Source organism: Chlamydotis macqueenii, chromosome 7, assembly GCF_036417535.1.
Source record: "Chlamydotis macqueenii isolate bChlMac1 chromosome 7, bChlMac1.mat, whole genome shotgun sequence".
Lineage (NCBI taxonomy): Eukaryota > Metazoa > Chordata > Aves > Otidiformes > Otididae > Chlamydotis > Chlamydotis macqueenii.
The window spans coordinates 11,145,220-11,160,409 of NC_141562.1; the positions used below are offsets into that span (position 1 = coordinate 11,145,220).

General features: G+C 40.5%; 1 protein-coding gene across 2 annotated transcripts in view; it reads left to right on the forward strand.

The window, feature by feature from the left end:
* Positions 1–15,190, forward strand: part of ARID5B (AT-rich interaction domain 5B) — a 117,034-nt gene that overhangs the window by 85,263 nt on the left and 16,581 nt on the right. For both annotated transcript variants that reach the window (XM_086752592.1, XM_086752591.1), the window contains 3 exons: positions 2,688–2,892; positions 5,261–5,313; positions 13,018–13,115. In XM_086752592.1, coding sequence (XP_086608718.1) covers positions 2,688–2,892; positions 5,261–5,313; positions 13,018–13,115 — 356 coding nt within the window. The remainder of the gene's footprint in view (positions 1–2,687; positions 2,893–5,260; positions 5,314–13,017; positions 13,116–15,190) is intronic.

Sequence of the window (15,190 nt, forward strand, 5' to 3'; positions counted from 1 at the left end):
TGTTTTGAGAGAGAAGGGCAGTTTGTGGTGCCTGGTGTAAATCTGGCATCACTGGTACGTTTATGCTGGATTTACACCGGTGTTGCTCAGAATGGTATTTGGCTGTTTTGGTTCTCGTTAATCATTGGTCAAGGCATTCATCCGTATCTCTGTTAAACAGTGAGGAGGTTCCAAAAGCAAGGCTTGTGCCTCAAACGCTGAGCAGATGAAGCATTGCAGCCTTCATCAAAGCTTTGTTGAACCTAACGCTGCTTGGAGTCTGTCCATTGCATTTTGGCACCTTTGAGTTCTGCAGGCACTGCGACCTCGCTTCTCTGTACACTGGAGAGGAGAAGGTTGTGTGTTACCTGGGGTTTTCTCACTCCCAGTGGCTTTTAAAATGTTATTTTCTTTGTTTCCTTTTCTCTCCTTGGGAGTAACATCCCTTGCCATTAGTTTGCTTGCGTAGCAGTGAGCTTTGATTTCATGTAGCGTTCGTGCCCAGGCCATCTTTGCAAACATAGTTCTGAATTGTCCAGTTTGAAAAAGAAAATCCATGTAAAAGATTGATTTACTTTACCTAGCAGGTGGATGACAAAACTGAAAAATTGTTCCCAGGTTCAGTGAATTTGTTCCAAATTTTAGCTTGCAACAAATTTCCAGCATAAACTAAAAATCCTAAATTTATTGAAATCCTGGGTTCTTATTGGGAGTGCTAACCCAGTCTTTGGTATAACATTGAAAACAATGACAGGGTAATCTAAACTTTGTTAAATAATTTTGTGAGGAGCCAAAGTAAAAAAGTCAAAGGGTTAAAGCTCTGAACTGAAAAGTGGATGGGGAAATACAAAGTTCATTTAATAGGAAAAAAAATCCCATTAGCTCCGTTGAGTTTTGGATGAAACCCAGGATCTTTACAGAAATTTAATCAATGAACATATCTGTTACTGAAAGGCAAAGCGTGGTGTCGTGGGCTGTAGGAAGACAATATCTCTTTGAACCATGCAACCAGAGAATGTTGAGTAGTACGGTGGACGTACTTCAGCAGCAAGTGATCAGGAAAAGTCCTGCAGGAAGTCCATTTCCTAATCCCTGCTGTGTTACCTGGAGGAGCAAGCCTTTACCCTGCGGTACCCAATGGGGAGATTTTTCAGCAGCATCGATTACATTGGGAAAAATTGTGGCCGCTTCTCCCCTGTGGTTAGAAGCTAGTGTTGCTTTGTCCAACATCTATGGAAAACTATGGAGGCAGCTCATCTTAAGTCAGTGCTTTCCACAAAGTTAATCCCCTGGAGGAGTATAAAAGAAAAGATTTTGCTTTCCCTGAGCCTGAACACAGGGTAGCTTCATTGAGACAAAATAAGCATATCGTGGTCTTTCCAATGATATGTTTGTTTACAAGCACTTATGTAATGCTCTTCATAGCAATTGCTTCCAAAATGTCAACAAGTACCCAGGAAGCACCTGGTTTAGAAGCAGGGAGAGTGAATGAGTCAATGGCTTACTTAACCAAGAGCTCCTGCCTTCCTGTTCAGCAAGAGACCCTGCTCTCCTCTGCTGTCCTCCTGAAGGACCAAATACTGTCTTAGAGTCTCCTGCTCCTTCTGGGACCACAAAGGATGTGTCTTGGATGGGGTACAAAGCAGCCAGAAGGCTCCTCGCAGCACTCAAAAGCATTGAAGGGACAGTGCAAATCCAAAATAAATGTAACCACCTCTACTACCTTGTATTAGAGGACTTCCAGTGTTTCACTGGAAATGTATTCATCTCATCTTGGTCATGGAGAGCTTTTAAACATCTGTGTGCAAGGTTCTGCTCTTTCAGTTTTTGTATACATAAATTATGGCAATGCTGGAGTTGTAGTTTGCTTGATTCAGTGAGAGGATTATCTTCAGGAGGCCTGAAGGATTAAGCTATCCAGTCTCACTGGATATTTTTTCCCATGTTTGAGTACTGATGAGAGGTAAAGCGGTTCCAGTTTGTTGACTTCCTGACTGGCACACGTCTGCCGGGGAGGCCGGTGGGAGACCTGGAGCTCTGGGACCTGTGTGCATTGGGGCTGCTGGTGTCTACCAGGAAAGGCTCCAGCTAACAGCCTCTTCCTTCTGCTAAATGCTTAGGGCTGTGCTTAAGTTTCAACAGATGCTCAAACCCACTTGACTTAAGTCCATGCTACAGTAGAATCTCCACTCCTGTGTGCTGAGAGTTCTGCCTGGGTAAGGCTTGCCAAGGTTTGCATCTATTTTGGTGGGCCAAAGGAGAGAAAAATACGTCGTCTCAGAGCTGGCTGCAGAGCGTTCCTGGAAGGGGCTGAGCACCCTTAGCTCCAAGGGTTGTCTACGGGAGTTGACAATGCTCAGTGTCAATCCTGTAACGAAGGTTATTATTAGACTTGCTAATGGCAAGTGTATGTGAGAGATGGGAGCTGTCTGTGACATAGCAACGTATAGTCATAAAAATGCAGATCTGGAGAGCATTACCAATGGGTTATAATGATTTAAAGATGTGGCTATTTAAAAATGTTGTGACTAAGATTCAGAACAAGACATTTAGCTCTATAAATAGCTTCCTTTGTTTCCCCTCAATCACAGTTGCGTGGTTTGGCCTTCATTTTTTTCAACAATCCATTCTGCCAGGAGAGGGTATTTATTCCTTAAGTGAAAATTAAAGGTTACCCAGATCTGATATGACATCTTTTCTTTTCCCAGGTAAAATGTGAGGCTAAGTCAGCTTTGCCCAAACCCAAGAGTAACAACAGCAACTGTAAAAAAGGCTCAAGTGAGGATAAATCAAAGATTGCCGTAGGTGAAGAATGCAGAGCTGATGAGCAGGCTTTCCTTGTGGCTCTTTATAAATATATGAAAGAAAGGAAAACACCAATTGAACGAATACCCTATTTAGGTTTTAAGCAGAGTAAGTATCCTTTTTCTCACTTTCTTGTTGACATTTTAGAACGGTTTGGCTTCTCTGGAGAAAGTGTTTGCACACAAAGCCTATTTTAAAGCCTTATGGATGGGGGGACCATGTTTGTATCTACACATTTTCCAGTGCAGGCACTTCACTGTCTTATGCCTAGATTTGCATCTCTTTCTTCTGGGGTAGTTGCTGCTGGATATTTATAGGTTTAAATCCGCTGATTATGACTAGAAATAGGCATGTTGAAAACTCTCTAGTTTTCTGTTTTGTAAATCTGCAGCGTCTGTAATGCCTTTCTTCTGAGTTAATAATATGACGTATCTTTATTGTGCCCAGATGTTCTTTATGAAAGGACAAATATTATGGGAAGACATTTAAAGGTGGTCAAGAAAGGCACAAAAGGGATTGTATTTTTAAGCTCCAAAACGTGTTTATAGTTAATAAATTACTGCCTTTGGAGAATATAAAACCAGACTGTATCTGTTTAATACAGAATGCAATGTTTAGAATTGCCTTGGCATGTACAGTTTGTAGTGCCACGATCTGTAAAGCAGTTGTTGGTGGAGAAGATGCAGTTGTAACTAAATTTTACGTATTACAGCTCAATGCAGGTCTTTCACAGTTTCCAATAAAAGCTATACGTGGGGATATTTTTCCTCCTTATCTATAGATTGAATACTTTATTTCCTTAAAGGGAGAACTCCATGGATTGAAATATTATTTACTCTAATTTATCTCCCAGATTAAAACCATGTGTTATTTTGATGAAGAATGTCAAACCTGTATGTTTTACATAACAATTTACATACCTAATAGCAATTGGCACTGATTGCAACAGGCCTCCAGCAGCCATTATAAACTTATATAACTCCGAATGATTACAGTGTTTGTCTGAAAACTGGCTGCTTGAAATGGAAGTAAAATTAATGTACTATGAACAGCTTCGTTGCATTATGCATTGATTCAGATTAAATCAAGGCCTCAGCAAAGCTCTTGATAGCTTTGAAACAGCACGAGGTTCAATGAGGCTTTCAGAACATTTTGTGTCAAAGAGGATTTTTTTTTTTTTTTCCCCCTCCATTTTTTTTCTGCAGTCCCTCAAGCATGGGGACAGGGTGGGCTTGAAAAACATGCTAAAGGATTTTTTCTAAAATTCCCCACTGGAGTCAGGACCCTCTGCTAACATTTAGCTGAAAGACACCAAGAGTTGCTTGACATTCATTATAAATTAAGGGGCCTGATCCGGCAAATACTTAAATGCCAAGAGTAAGTATGCTGAGAAGAGCAGAAATGTTTGCAGGACGGGGCTCCATATTTGGCCAGCAAGACTTGTGCAAACATTGCCAATATAAATAGGTTAGTGGGGAGAAGCAGTGTGTACACTACAACAGAGCATCACCCCACGGAGGAAGAGATCCCATCCTCCGTGATCTGCAGCGTTATTGCTGAATCTGGCCTGAAGTATCTGTAGAATGTCTATGGGGAATCACTGTTTGTTGGTGGAATAGTGCATACATCTTCTGTAGAGCTGTGACATCCATTTTTCCTCTAGCAGTTAAAATAAGATAAAATAAAAATACAAATAAAATAAAATGAAGTGAGACACCAGCAGCAAGCAGTGGCCCCATGGGACAGTGGGCCAGGGTGAAAAGCATGTGAGAGGGCAGAAGTTCTGCAGAAGTAAGAAGCATCTCCCAACACATCTTTTGAATTGAGTTGCTTCTGTTCTTCTCACTCCACAGCCGTGGGCAAGGCACAGCCACTCATACCATCATCGTTATGGTAATTTTCGTTTGTGCTCCCCCCAGGTTCATTCGCACAGGAGCCGTTAGAACGCAGCTCACTGTTTATTGATCGTGGAGGCCATTATCTGAGCTGCAGTAAATATTGGATATTGTTGTTTAATCAATAGGCTTTCTCTGTGAGCCAGTGTGTGGCTTGTGCTTGCTTGCTAATGAAGTCACTATTAAACAAATAATTAACAGCAACATTCTTCCCAATGAGTAATTTTTGTTAGCAAAGTTATGGAAACATACTACAGTCATTATACCGTGCCTCTTATCAGCAAAGTCAAATGAGCCTATTACTTTTGTCTCAATGTATTTTTCCAGTCCCATTAAGGAATCTAAATGTGTTCTCTTATATGTAATTAAATATATATATATAGTATGGGCTAATATTTACTCTTCAGATTATGTAAATACCTCTTTGGAAAATGTTTCACGGGAGCTTTTTCAGGGGCTGTGAGCTTTTTTTCTCTTTTTTTTTTCTTTTTTTTTTTTTTTTAAAACTGTTTAATTTACATTTCTTTGAAATATCTTGGTTAATGCAATGCTTATCTAAATACTTATTGTCCCTCTAACAGTTAACCTTTGGACTATGTTTCAAGCTGCTCAAAAACTGGGAGGATATGAAACAGTAAGTGTTTAAGTAACTTAAACGAAATAATTGTGCAATCTAACTTTTCCTTGTTAGAAAAAAAATGTAAAAGCAAACAATCATTTGCTGCATTTTAGGCTAGCTGTACACATTATGGGTTTATTGGACCATTTTTGGAAACGGTCCCAATTAGTTCCAGGTTTGGCAAAATTGTAAACTTGTTGTAAAAACTACAAGTGGAAAACATATGTAACTCTTCCCTGTCAAGGAAATTAGTTGGGTCTGTAATTTTTTCCCATGTTGAGAAAGGGCTATTATTGTACAACAAGCCAAGATTGCATAAAAGAAATTTCACTTGGCAACATCCCTGACATCTGTTCATGTCTAATATGGGAAATGTATTAAAGGCTTTCAAAAGTAATCAGCATTGTCCATTAAGGAATAGTATGCTGCAGTATCTTCTTTTATTCCGAGTGTAAAAGATCTTTATTAGACAAGGGTCAGTACCACATAAACAGGAAGTTATCAAAGTAATTCAGAAAAGTCTCTGACACTTTTTATCGGCTAACCATATCTGACAAGAGCAGTTTATTTTTAGCTCACAGGAAAATTTGATGGCCATGGATTTTACAGCATGTATTTTGAACCAATAAAATATTAGAGCAACAAACTTAGATTAAAATCTTGAAATGAGAAGAAAGAGCTGCATTAATATGGCACATCAAGATGACATCTGTAATAAAAACCAATTGACATAGGAAGATGTCGTCATTGGAAATATTTTCTTTGCACACAATGATCAGATTAAGTTGTTCAGTTCCTGCCGCAGTTGGATGAAAGAAATTATTTTTGCTTTGTTTGTGAAGTAATCTGGGACATATCTGTGCTGTAGAGAAATGACAAGAAGAAATGCACTATCAGGAAACTGAAAGCCGTTTGAATCAAAATACAAAACTCAGTTTTCCTTCCATACAATAAAGCATATTGTTCTATAAATCAGCAGCCTCTGTTAATTAGCATGGGTGTGGCTGGGATTTTGTGAAACATGAAATCTAACGTTCTCCACAAAAATATATGCTTGATTTGGCTTTTATTGTTCCTTTATTTTTCATTAATCAGCACATACCATGCTTATGTACAGGGGTGTGCGTAGGTGTGCTCATGGGTATTTATGAATGAGTAGTTCCCCTAGATAGATCGTTACAGCAATTATGACCCAACAGTAATTGCCGTGAGTTGTAAAGTGCAATGAAAATGAGGGCTAAAATCTTGAACTTGAGCCAGAGCACAAGGGAAGGTGTGGAGGGAGTTGGAAAGGTAGAGTGGCATGTTCAGGGTGCTCAGGGGGGTGGATGATTTTCACAGCAACGTTTCGGATCTGCTTGAAGGGACCGAGGACAGAAGCAGGTATGCCAGAGCGGTGGCTTGCTGGAGAGAGCTGAGTTTTAGTACCAGAATGAGAGGGAGAGGGATGGATTTAGAGATGCTGGAGAAGGTGAACCTGTGTGCCTGAGGCAGAGGCAGGGACAGGATGGTGGGTTTGTGAACACAAGGCCAGAGAGCCAGGTCTACCAACGGTCGTAGAAACGTGAGAGGATCAGAGGGGAAGGATCACAACTGTGAGAATGTCATCCAGAGCAGCATGAGTCCACCCTTGTTTCAAAGCTCCTGTCCTTTTCTCAGTGACAAATGTTCTCTGTTGTTTAGGGGCATTTGTCACCTTTGATGAAAATGTACCAGTGCTGTTTATTCTTTACAGAGAGGAAACTAAGCCGTTGCTTGCCAGTCAGTAAATGGCAAGGCAAGTACAGCTCATGTCCTCTGACACACACATGGGAGCCCAGCTTTGGTTTGAGAGTGGCTCTGGCCGAAGGGATGGGCCTGACCCTGTTTTTATTATGTGAATGGTGTCTGTGCTGTCTTCAGAAGAGCTGAAGTTGGGAGGACCGTTGTGGTGCAATTTAAGTTGTATATGGAGCATGAGGTTTCCTGACCTCATTCTCTTCTGTTAACATTCTCTTCCTCAGTATCGATCTACCTTTGCTTTACATTCCATGAATGTTAAACCAATAGCAGTTGCAATACTTTGACCTGTGCACACCCTGGTTTTTATTATTTTATGACCAGTTGATATGCATTGAGTTTTCCAAGCTGCATTTGTCTGTATGTATTTTATCGTGGTGAGCATTGCTGAGAGGTTTTTGTGTTTGATTGGTGTCTCATTTTTCAGCAAAGCAGTGGATGACTGAGGTGACATGGACCTCAGTATCAGTTCCAGAATCTTAAGCAGGTCTGCTTAGATGTAGAAATTTTAAGTGAGTGCTGTAATTCAATAATGATGAAATCCACTGCTCACACGCACAGTGCCAATATCTATTGATGATGATAAGTCACATGCAAAGCAAAGGCTTTCTTGAACCTACCCTGATTACTACACATCTATCTGTACGGACTCTTCCATCTCACTTGAACAAGTCCGATTATAAGGGCTTCATCATCTTTAACTAATTTTAAAATTTCACAAGTTTCTGATTTGTGCGTTGAGATAGAAATGGGTCTTTTCTCTTGGAAGTATTGTAAAGAAGGGAATATTTAAAAGTAGGTATTTGGTGTCAGCATGTGGCAGCCATTTTATGAACGCGAAACAAAAGATTGGTCAGAATCACGTATGGAAACTTAGAGTGGTCAGGTGATTAGTTTTTTACTAGTAAGTATAGAAACTTACTAGTGTAAGTGTAGTTAAAGCAGTTGCAAACTTTACATCCTCATGTTTGGCAGAACAATGATAGTCAGCCCATTTTCAATTTCATCCCCTGCCCTGTCCACCTTGTCCATGTACAGATGCTTTGATGAGGCTTTAAAACCACATTTGAGAAACAGGCAGGTATTATGTATGGTGTTTTCCAGCTTCGGCTCAGATTCACAGAGCAGTGGAAGACTTCTGAGTCCAGTCATGTCAATTAAGCATCTAAAAGTGCTTAATAACAAAGCCAGGGGATGGATTTGAGGTGCAGAGAACAACTTTCGTAGCCATCTGTCTGAACTTTCCTTTATTGTCATGTATCAGGGGCTGGAATAGATCCAGTGAGGTGCGACAGCGTTACCTGTACATACAGCATACACATACAGGCTATCCAGTAGTGGCAAGTCATGATTGTGTGTCGTATTTAAGGGCTTTCCAGTTAGAGTACTTGTGAGGGTCATTTCTCGTCTGTCCATTATCTGTTTGACTACTAATTTTTAGTTAGTTGTCATCTATAACTGTGTATTACCACACTCCCATGTACTTCTTGTTGGACATAATACAGGCTTAATAAAAATAGCAACCTGTACAAATTGGTTTAAGTCCTACAGATGAAGCTGTCTCTTTGGAATTGGTGGGATCATGTTTCTCTTAAACAAAGATGCATTAAATGAGCATCTTTGTTACTAATAATAGGAGAGTGCATTGGAAAGCACTCTCTATAGCAGACCTTCACAGTATGAATGATTTAAAATGTCCCCAAATCCCTGGATGAAATAAAAAACAATGTCACGTTCTAGGGGGCTCCGCTACAGTGGCATTTAACAGCCATTAGCTGGAATTCTCTTGGTCACCCTAAGTCAAGTGAGTGAAAGGTGCAGATGTTCATAGATGGGGAAACTTCCAGGACTTATCTGGAGAGTTGTCCTTGGCAAGTCATCAAGTGGCATTTTTCCTTTTGAGCCAACACAAAAGGGAGTGCCTTGGCATGTTTGCAGAAGGCTGTGGTGCTGAATGGGCTCTACCTGGAGATGTCTTAGAAAGATAAAGTAAAAAGAAAATGAGGTGGAGCTTAACCTTTGGTGTGTAGCAACTTAAATTTGCCAGAGATTGGTGGGATCCCATTTAGCTGCTGCCTCCTGGAAGCAAGAATAAAGTGCTTTAGTTTTTAAAAATTAATGATTGACATGTACAGCAGTCCTGTGTCTGGGCAGACCCAAAGAAACTGATATATCAGTGGAATGCAAAGCTACTTGGGTTTGTTTCATACAGAGATAATACCCAGAGCTCTGTTTTGAAGAGCATTGTGAACATCGCATACCATGACCAGAAAATCCCTCATTAGATTTGTAGCAGGAAATAAGCAAGAAATCTTTTCACGAGGAAGGGAGTTGGGATTGTAATGCAGAAGACCTTAAGGTTTCTCAAAGCAGAAGACGCCATTAAAAGCATGTGTGTAAACAGTCTTTTACTTTAATAGATAAGATCATTGCTTTTATTTGGTTGTTCTTGAGTACTAGTCACTGCCTGATACCACGCTTATAGGAACCAGATCACATCTGCTCTCAGGTCCCTGGGCAGACCAGTCTCTTGCTTAACTCCAAATTCTACTGATTGGGAAGGATGTCACAGAGGTTTTCAGAGCTCCTGGCTTCCAGTGAGCCCAGCTCTAGGATTGTGAAGCTGTAGGTTGGAGCAGATTGTGGGAGGTGTCTGCAAACCAGAAGACTACTTTAAAACTGAAGCCAGCATTGGAATGGGAAACTGTCAGAGATGAGACTGGCCTGTGCAGTTACCTTGGTTAATGGGTGAGGCTGGAACATCCTGCACTTTCAGAAATGTGGCAGCTACTGGGAGGGATGTGTATACTGGTAGGAGTAGGGAAAAACAAATTGGAGAACTAAAGCAGCAAAGATTCTTTGTCTTCTGGATGTCTTCTACTGGAGCGGGTTAACATATGTCAGGAAACTGAAGCTGAATTAATCACAAGTGTGAGATGAAAGTGCTCAGGACATTTGTTAAAGCTTTCGCAGGGTCTAAGTTGTTTTACCTTACTATGGCTCCATGCCCTTAGAAAAACCCACCACTTTGCTCCTGAATGTTTATGGGAAATGCCCTGCCCAGGCAGCTAAAATATTTTACCGTTTTCATACCTTTTGTTATCTGCCTTTCTGTTCCTCATGTGGCCTGGTCATGGACGTGTTACTAACCGGGAGCACACATGAGCCCTTTCGGAGTTAAAACTGCCCTGTAAAAGCAGCCGAGGCAGGTATTTTTGGTAGGAGCAGCAACCATAAGCAAAGCATTGCCCAGGACTGCCTTTTCCTTGCTCCTCAGAAAGTTCATAGTCACTGAGGTGGCTGGAGGGACTTGTAGGAGAGAAGAAGGCAGTCCTCGGTTTGGATGTGGCCAGCATGAGCATCCCGCTTGAGCAGTGCTGCCCTGCATGACAACTGTGAAGCTTCCACAGTGCAGCATTTTGGTCAGAGTGTTTAAGGGTGTAATTTATCAGTTACTTTAGTCCTTTGAAGTTTATTAAGCATAAAAACTAAACTTTCCAGAGCAGGGGAAAACTCAACCCCAGGCTTTATTAGAATAACAGTCGTTTCAGGGAATGTCAGATTTAAACTTAGCGCTGTAGGTGGGAGGGCACAACTCTGCCAATTGCCAAGGAGATCTGGTCCATTGCAGAGGCAGAATTGAACAAAGCTGGGCAAATGTTAGTGTAAATACTATTCTTCTAAATAGCCTAGAGGAGAGAGACACCAAAAATTATTTCAAAGGGATTCCTTTTTCTCCTCAAAGATGATTGTGTTTACTGATGTTTCAGCTTGCATATCGACTCTTGAGTCAGCTCATAGTTAATGAGACTTGGGCTCTGCGTTTACCATTTTCCTTTTAAAAATGCAGACCATGCTTCTTAGGCACATCAGGATGTTTAAAAAGGGAACTTGCAGTAGTCCTCTTGCTGACTAATCCTTTCATGTATAGCTTCTGGACACCATCGCTGTACTTAGCCAAAGCATCAGGTCCTGGCCCACCGCCTTGCAAGCCAGCCAGGCTGTGCTTGCCAGAGGGCCAGAGCATGGACCCCAGCTTGGCTCTGTGCATCTTTGTTCCCCTAGACTGTGGGGCTGCCAGACACTTTGATTTGATATAAAGCCATTCACAGCAGTCCTCAGGGGTTCTGTGATTTTTGGGAGCTACCAGAAGGCAAGGGCTGTCTGGCCGTGCCTCTGTCCTTTTCCTGTCCCAAAGACTGGTGGAATAGGTGTGGGAGGTAGGTCCAGAGGTAGCTTCCCATCCAGGCATTCCTCCACAGCAGGGTACTTCATCCAACTCTTTTTTGACCTTTTGGGGTGCAGAAGGAGCATCTGTTCGTATTCTCAGAGGTGATGTTCTTTATGGCTTTATAGGACTCCAGTTCTTCAACACCTTTAGTGTTAATAGGTAAAAAGTGTGGGTAGCCTGAGGAAGAGACAGAATAAGAATGTAAACAAAATAGACTTAAAATGAACTTTTCCTCAGATGAGTGTTTGATTTTATTTAAAAATTTCATTTGTGCAGAATTTATCCTTGAATTGTAGTCACTCTCTCTTATGCCTGTGGTCTTTGGGTTGGTTACAGAAGACAGAAAATAAGATTAGTGAATGCAGTCAGTCCATTTTGCTTTAAATGAGTTTTAAGATAAGATACTTCCGCCTCACACCCTCCCTCCCCCCAAGTACCTATAGGTGCAAACTATGTACGGGTACTGAAAGTGAATTGGAGCTGCTAGTGTTTTGTAAGGAGAACTGTACAAACAATAAACTTGGAAGAAATTGTAACATTGTAAAATGATAAGTCACCAGCCAGGCTTTTGGCTTCAGAGAATAATTTCTGCAAAGGAAGGATTTGGTTTTTATATTGAGCAAAAAAGAAACACCTCTTACCCTGTAATATTTAATGACAGTAGCTATCTTCTCTGTTTAGATTAAAATTACAGGCCTCAGATTGCAAGTGTAATATTTGTTTTCTTCTGATTGCTGCCTTTAGCGCCTCAGTAAATGCCATTGACTGCTCTGTGGGTAACTCCGAAGAAGCCTCCGGGGCTGAATATATTAAAATCCACAGCATTCCACAGAAAATGACAAAATTCTCCCCGAATTGCCCCCACAGTTTTCCACTGGCCTTTTTTATGAGCTGCAGGCAAAAGAGGGTGATCTGTTGTGCTTGTCCTATTCCTGTTTTTCTTCCTGTTTTAAATATAGCGGAATATATAAAATAATGAAGTGGTATTCAGAAACAATTCTTTTGCCAGGTCTTCCATCTGTTACTCTGTATAATCCTAATTTCTGTACAAAAAACCAGGACTGTGGTATGCAATTCAATATGTTACAAGATGTTTATTTTCATCAGCATGGTCCAATAAAGTACATAGCTCAAATATTAACATTGGAGTATGTTAAGATTTCATTACTGTTTGATCTATATATTTTACTGACATAAATGGATAAAAATAAACAGCTTGTAACATATAGAGTTACGGACTATGCTTTTGTGGATTTACAGAGTTCTGTGGTGGATTTGGGTTTTGCAGCAGATTTATTTTCTCTAATTCAGTTAAAATAACTATGTAACCATTATTTGTGCTGAGTATGGTTTTGAGCTTCATTTTCATAATTCACGGTGGGATTTGTCTGCATAACTTCTGATGGTTAATGACCCTGTATTGATTGAGATTCTCTTTTGTGAGGCTGTACTGCTTGTGACTTGATAATGAATCAGTCAGATCACTCCATTTTAGAGAGAAAGAAAACAGACACAGTGTTAACTTACCAAAAAAAAAAAAAAAAAAGACACCCAAAGCTCTGTGAACTTTATATATTCTGTAGGAGCTTTTATAGTGCTTGTAGTACATGCTGTTCTGAAAGTGTCACACATGCATTTGTTGTTGTGAACTCAAACGCTGTAGAATCTGTAAAGATGCAAGATTAAATTTTCCATTGCCATTTTTACAGATAACAGCCCGTCGACAATGGAAACATATTTATGATGAATTAGGTGGTAACCCTGGAAGCACAAGTGCTGCTACATGTACTCGCAGACATTATGAAAGGTAAGATAACAAATCTGAAATGCTTGTTTAATAATGAAAAAATTAATTTGGAGAGCCTTCAAAGCGTTTTGTAAAGAATTAGAGAAAGAGAGGCAGGCTTCTTAAAGATATAGTAAATATTCCCCTAACAGTTTAGTCAGATAATACATTGTAATTTAAACCAGAGTGTATGTCTCCAGTGACTAAATAAATAAAACAAGCATCTGATTTTTCTTTGGTACATATCTTAATTTTTACAACAGCTTTCCAGTTAAAGAAGCTGAAAAATTGAGCAAAACATACTCAAGGAAAAATAAGAAATGACAGCTAATTGATGCAAACACTTGTCTTCTGTCATTTTTTAGGAATACCAATTAAGCAAATTGTGGTTGTGATCAAAATAATGGGGTGGCCCACAATGCAGGGTGCTGTTAATGTTGTAGGTCATGCAGAGCGTTGCATTCCTCTTCTTCATTGCATTCCTTCCCTCCTCCCTGCCTGCGAGCTGCTGCCAAACACTCTTTCTCTGCAGCCATTGTTGCTGGTCAGAACTGTTGATTTCTTATTCTTCCCATGTAGATAATAACTTCCAGGGCTTGTGAAGCCAGCACGCATTGAATAAAATACTGGAGCTGGAATGTTGTTTTGGTTTGGTATGGTTTTTAGAAACAACTCCTTTTTTTTCTTTTTTTTTTTTTTTTCTTTTTTTTTTTTTTTTTTTCCTTAGGCAAGCAAATGTTAATAAAACCTCTGCAATTTCAGGCTCAGATAAGGAAAGTCCAGTCTCTTGTTCTTGAGCATAAACAAGTTACTTTGCTGGGGTCAGGAAGAGATTGTAATTGCCTGTGCACAAGGCAGCACAGCAGAGCTGTGCTCCATGGGCAGTTTTCCACCTTCTTTTAGTGCCTTACGTGTTGTCCACTCCAAGAGGGACACTGCCCCCTTCGTGGAGATGGAGGGAGAGGTTGATCACCCTCATTTACAGGAGACGTTTCCAACATGAGGGCTTGGATGTACAAAGGAGTTGCATGTAATGCCGCTATAGAAATTAGAGTTAGCAGCTTTCTGGAGTTGAGCCAAGCAGCAGAGCAAATTGAGTGAGTTGTTGTGCACATTAGATGGGGCTTTTGCCTTTGCATTGTGGACAAATGTTACACATTGTTGTAACTAACTTGTCGGATTGTGGATATTTGGCTCTTCCCCTCCATCATTACAGCCCTGAGAGGCTCAGGGCTTCCTCTTGCACCTAAGCCAGCTGATGGGTTTCAGACTGGCAGTCTGGGTCTTCCCTCACCAGATGTGCTTTGTAGGATGTTGTTGTTTGACAGAGGAGACCCAGGCACACGTGAGAGTCAGGTCTCTGCAGGTTTAGGTCACACAGGGAACAAGCGTTGCTGGGTTTTGTGTTGAAATCCTAGAGTCACCAAGAGCATGTGTCTCTTGTAGTTTTGGAAAAATAAATGAGCCATTGAAAAATGTTCCATGAACTCTCTCTCTCTCCTCTGCTTTCATGCAAGTGTTTTTTTGTTGTTGTTGTTTGATTTTTATTTTTATTTTAACATACAGATCCCTTGAATTGCACTCTTCCTGATGCATAGACTCGTCTGTGTGACTTACTCAGCAGTTACTGAGGGGTTAGCATACCTGAGTAGACCCACGATGCCTTCTAGATTCAGAAGTTTTTCTAGGCAACCCAAGCATTTCTGCTTGCCTTGAGCCAGTCTGAGGAAGTGTTTTAGTTTATGATTAACATGGGTCTTAGCCCACTGAGAGCTCATATCCAAGTTCTTGGATGCCAGATTCTGTTGTGTAAGTTCTTGGTTACGTCTGATGTGAGGCAGAACCTATTAGCCAGGTTTCTGTGGCAGGCTGTCAAAAGATCGCATTTAGAGGAAAGATCTTTTAGGATTTTTAGGTTAGCTCTGAGCTTACCTAAAATATCCTTTACCAAATCTGGTCTGAAAAAAAAAAAAAAAAAAAAAAAAAACACCCAACCAAAAAAAAGTAGACAAAACCCCTCTGTCCCTGGTCCAATCTCTGAATTTCTAGTGTTAGGCATTTTTTTTTCCACTACAGGAAAGCTATATTAAGCCTCA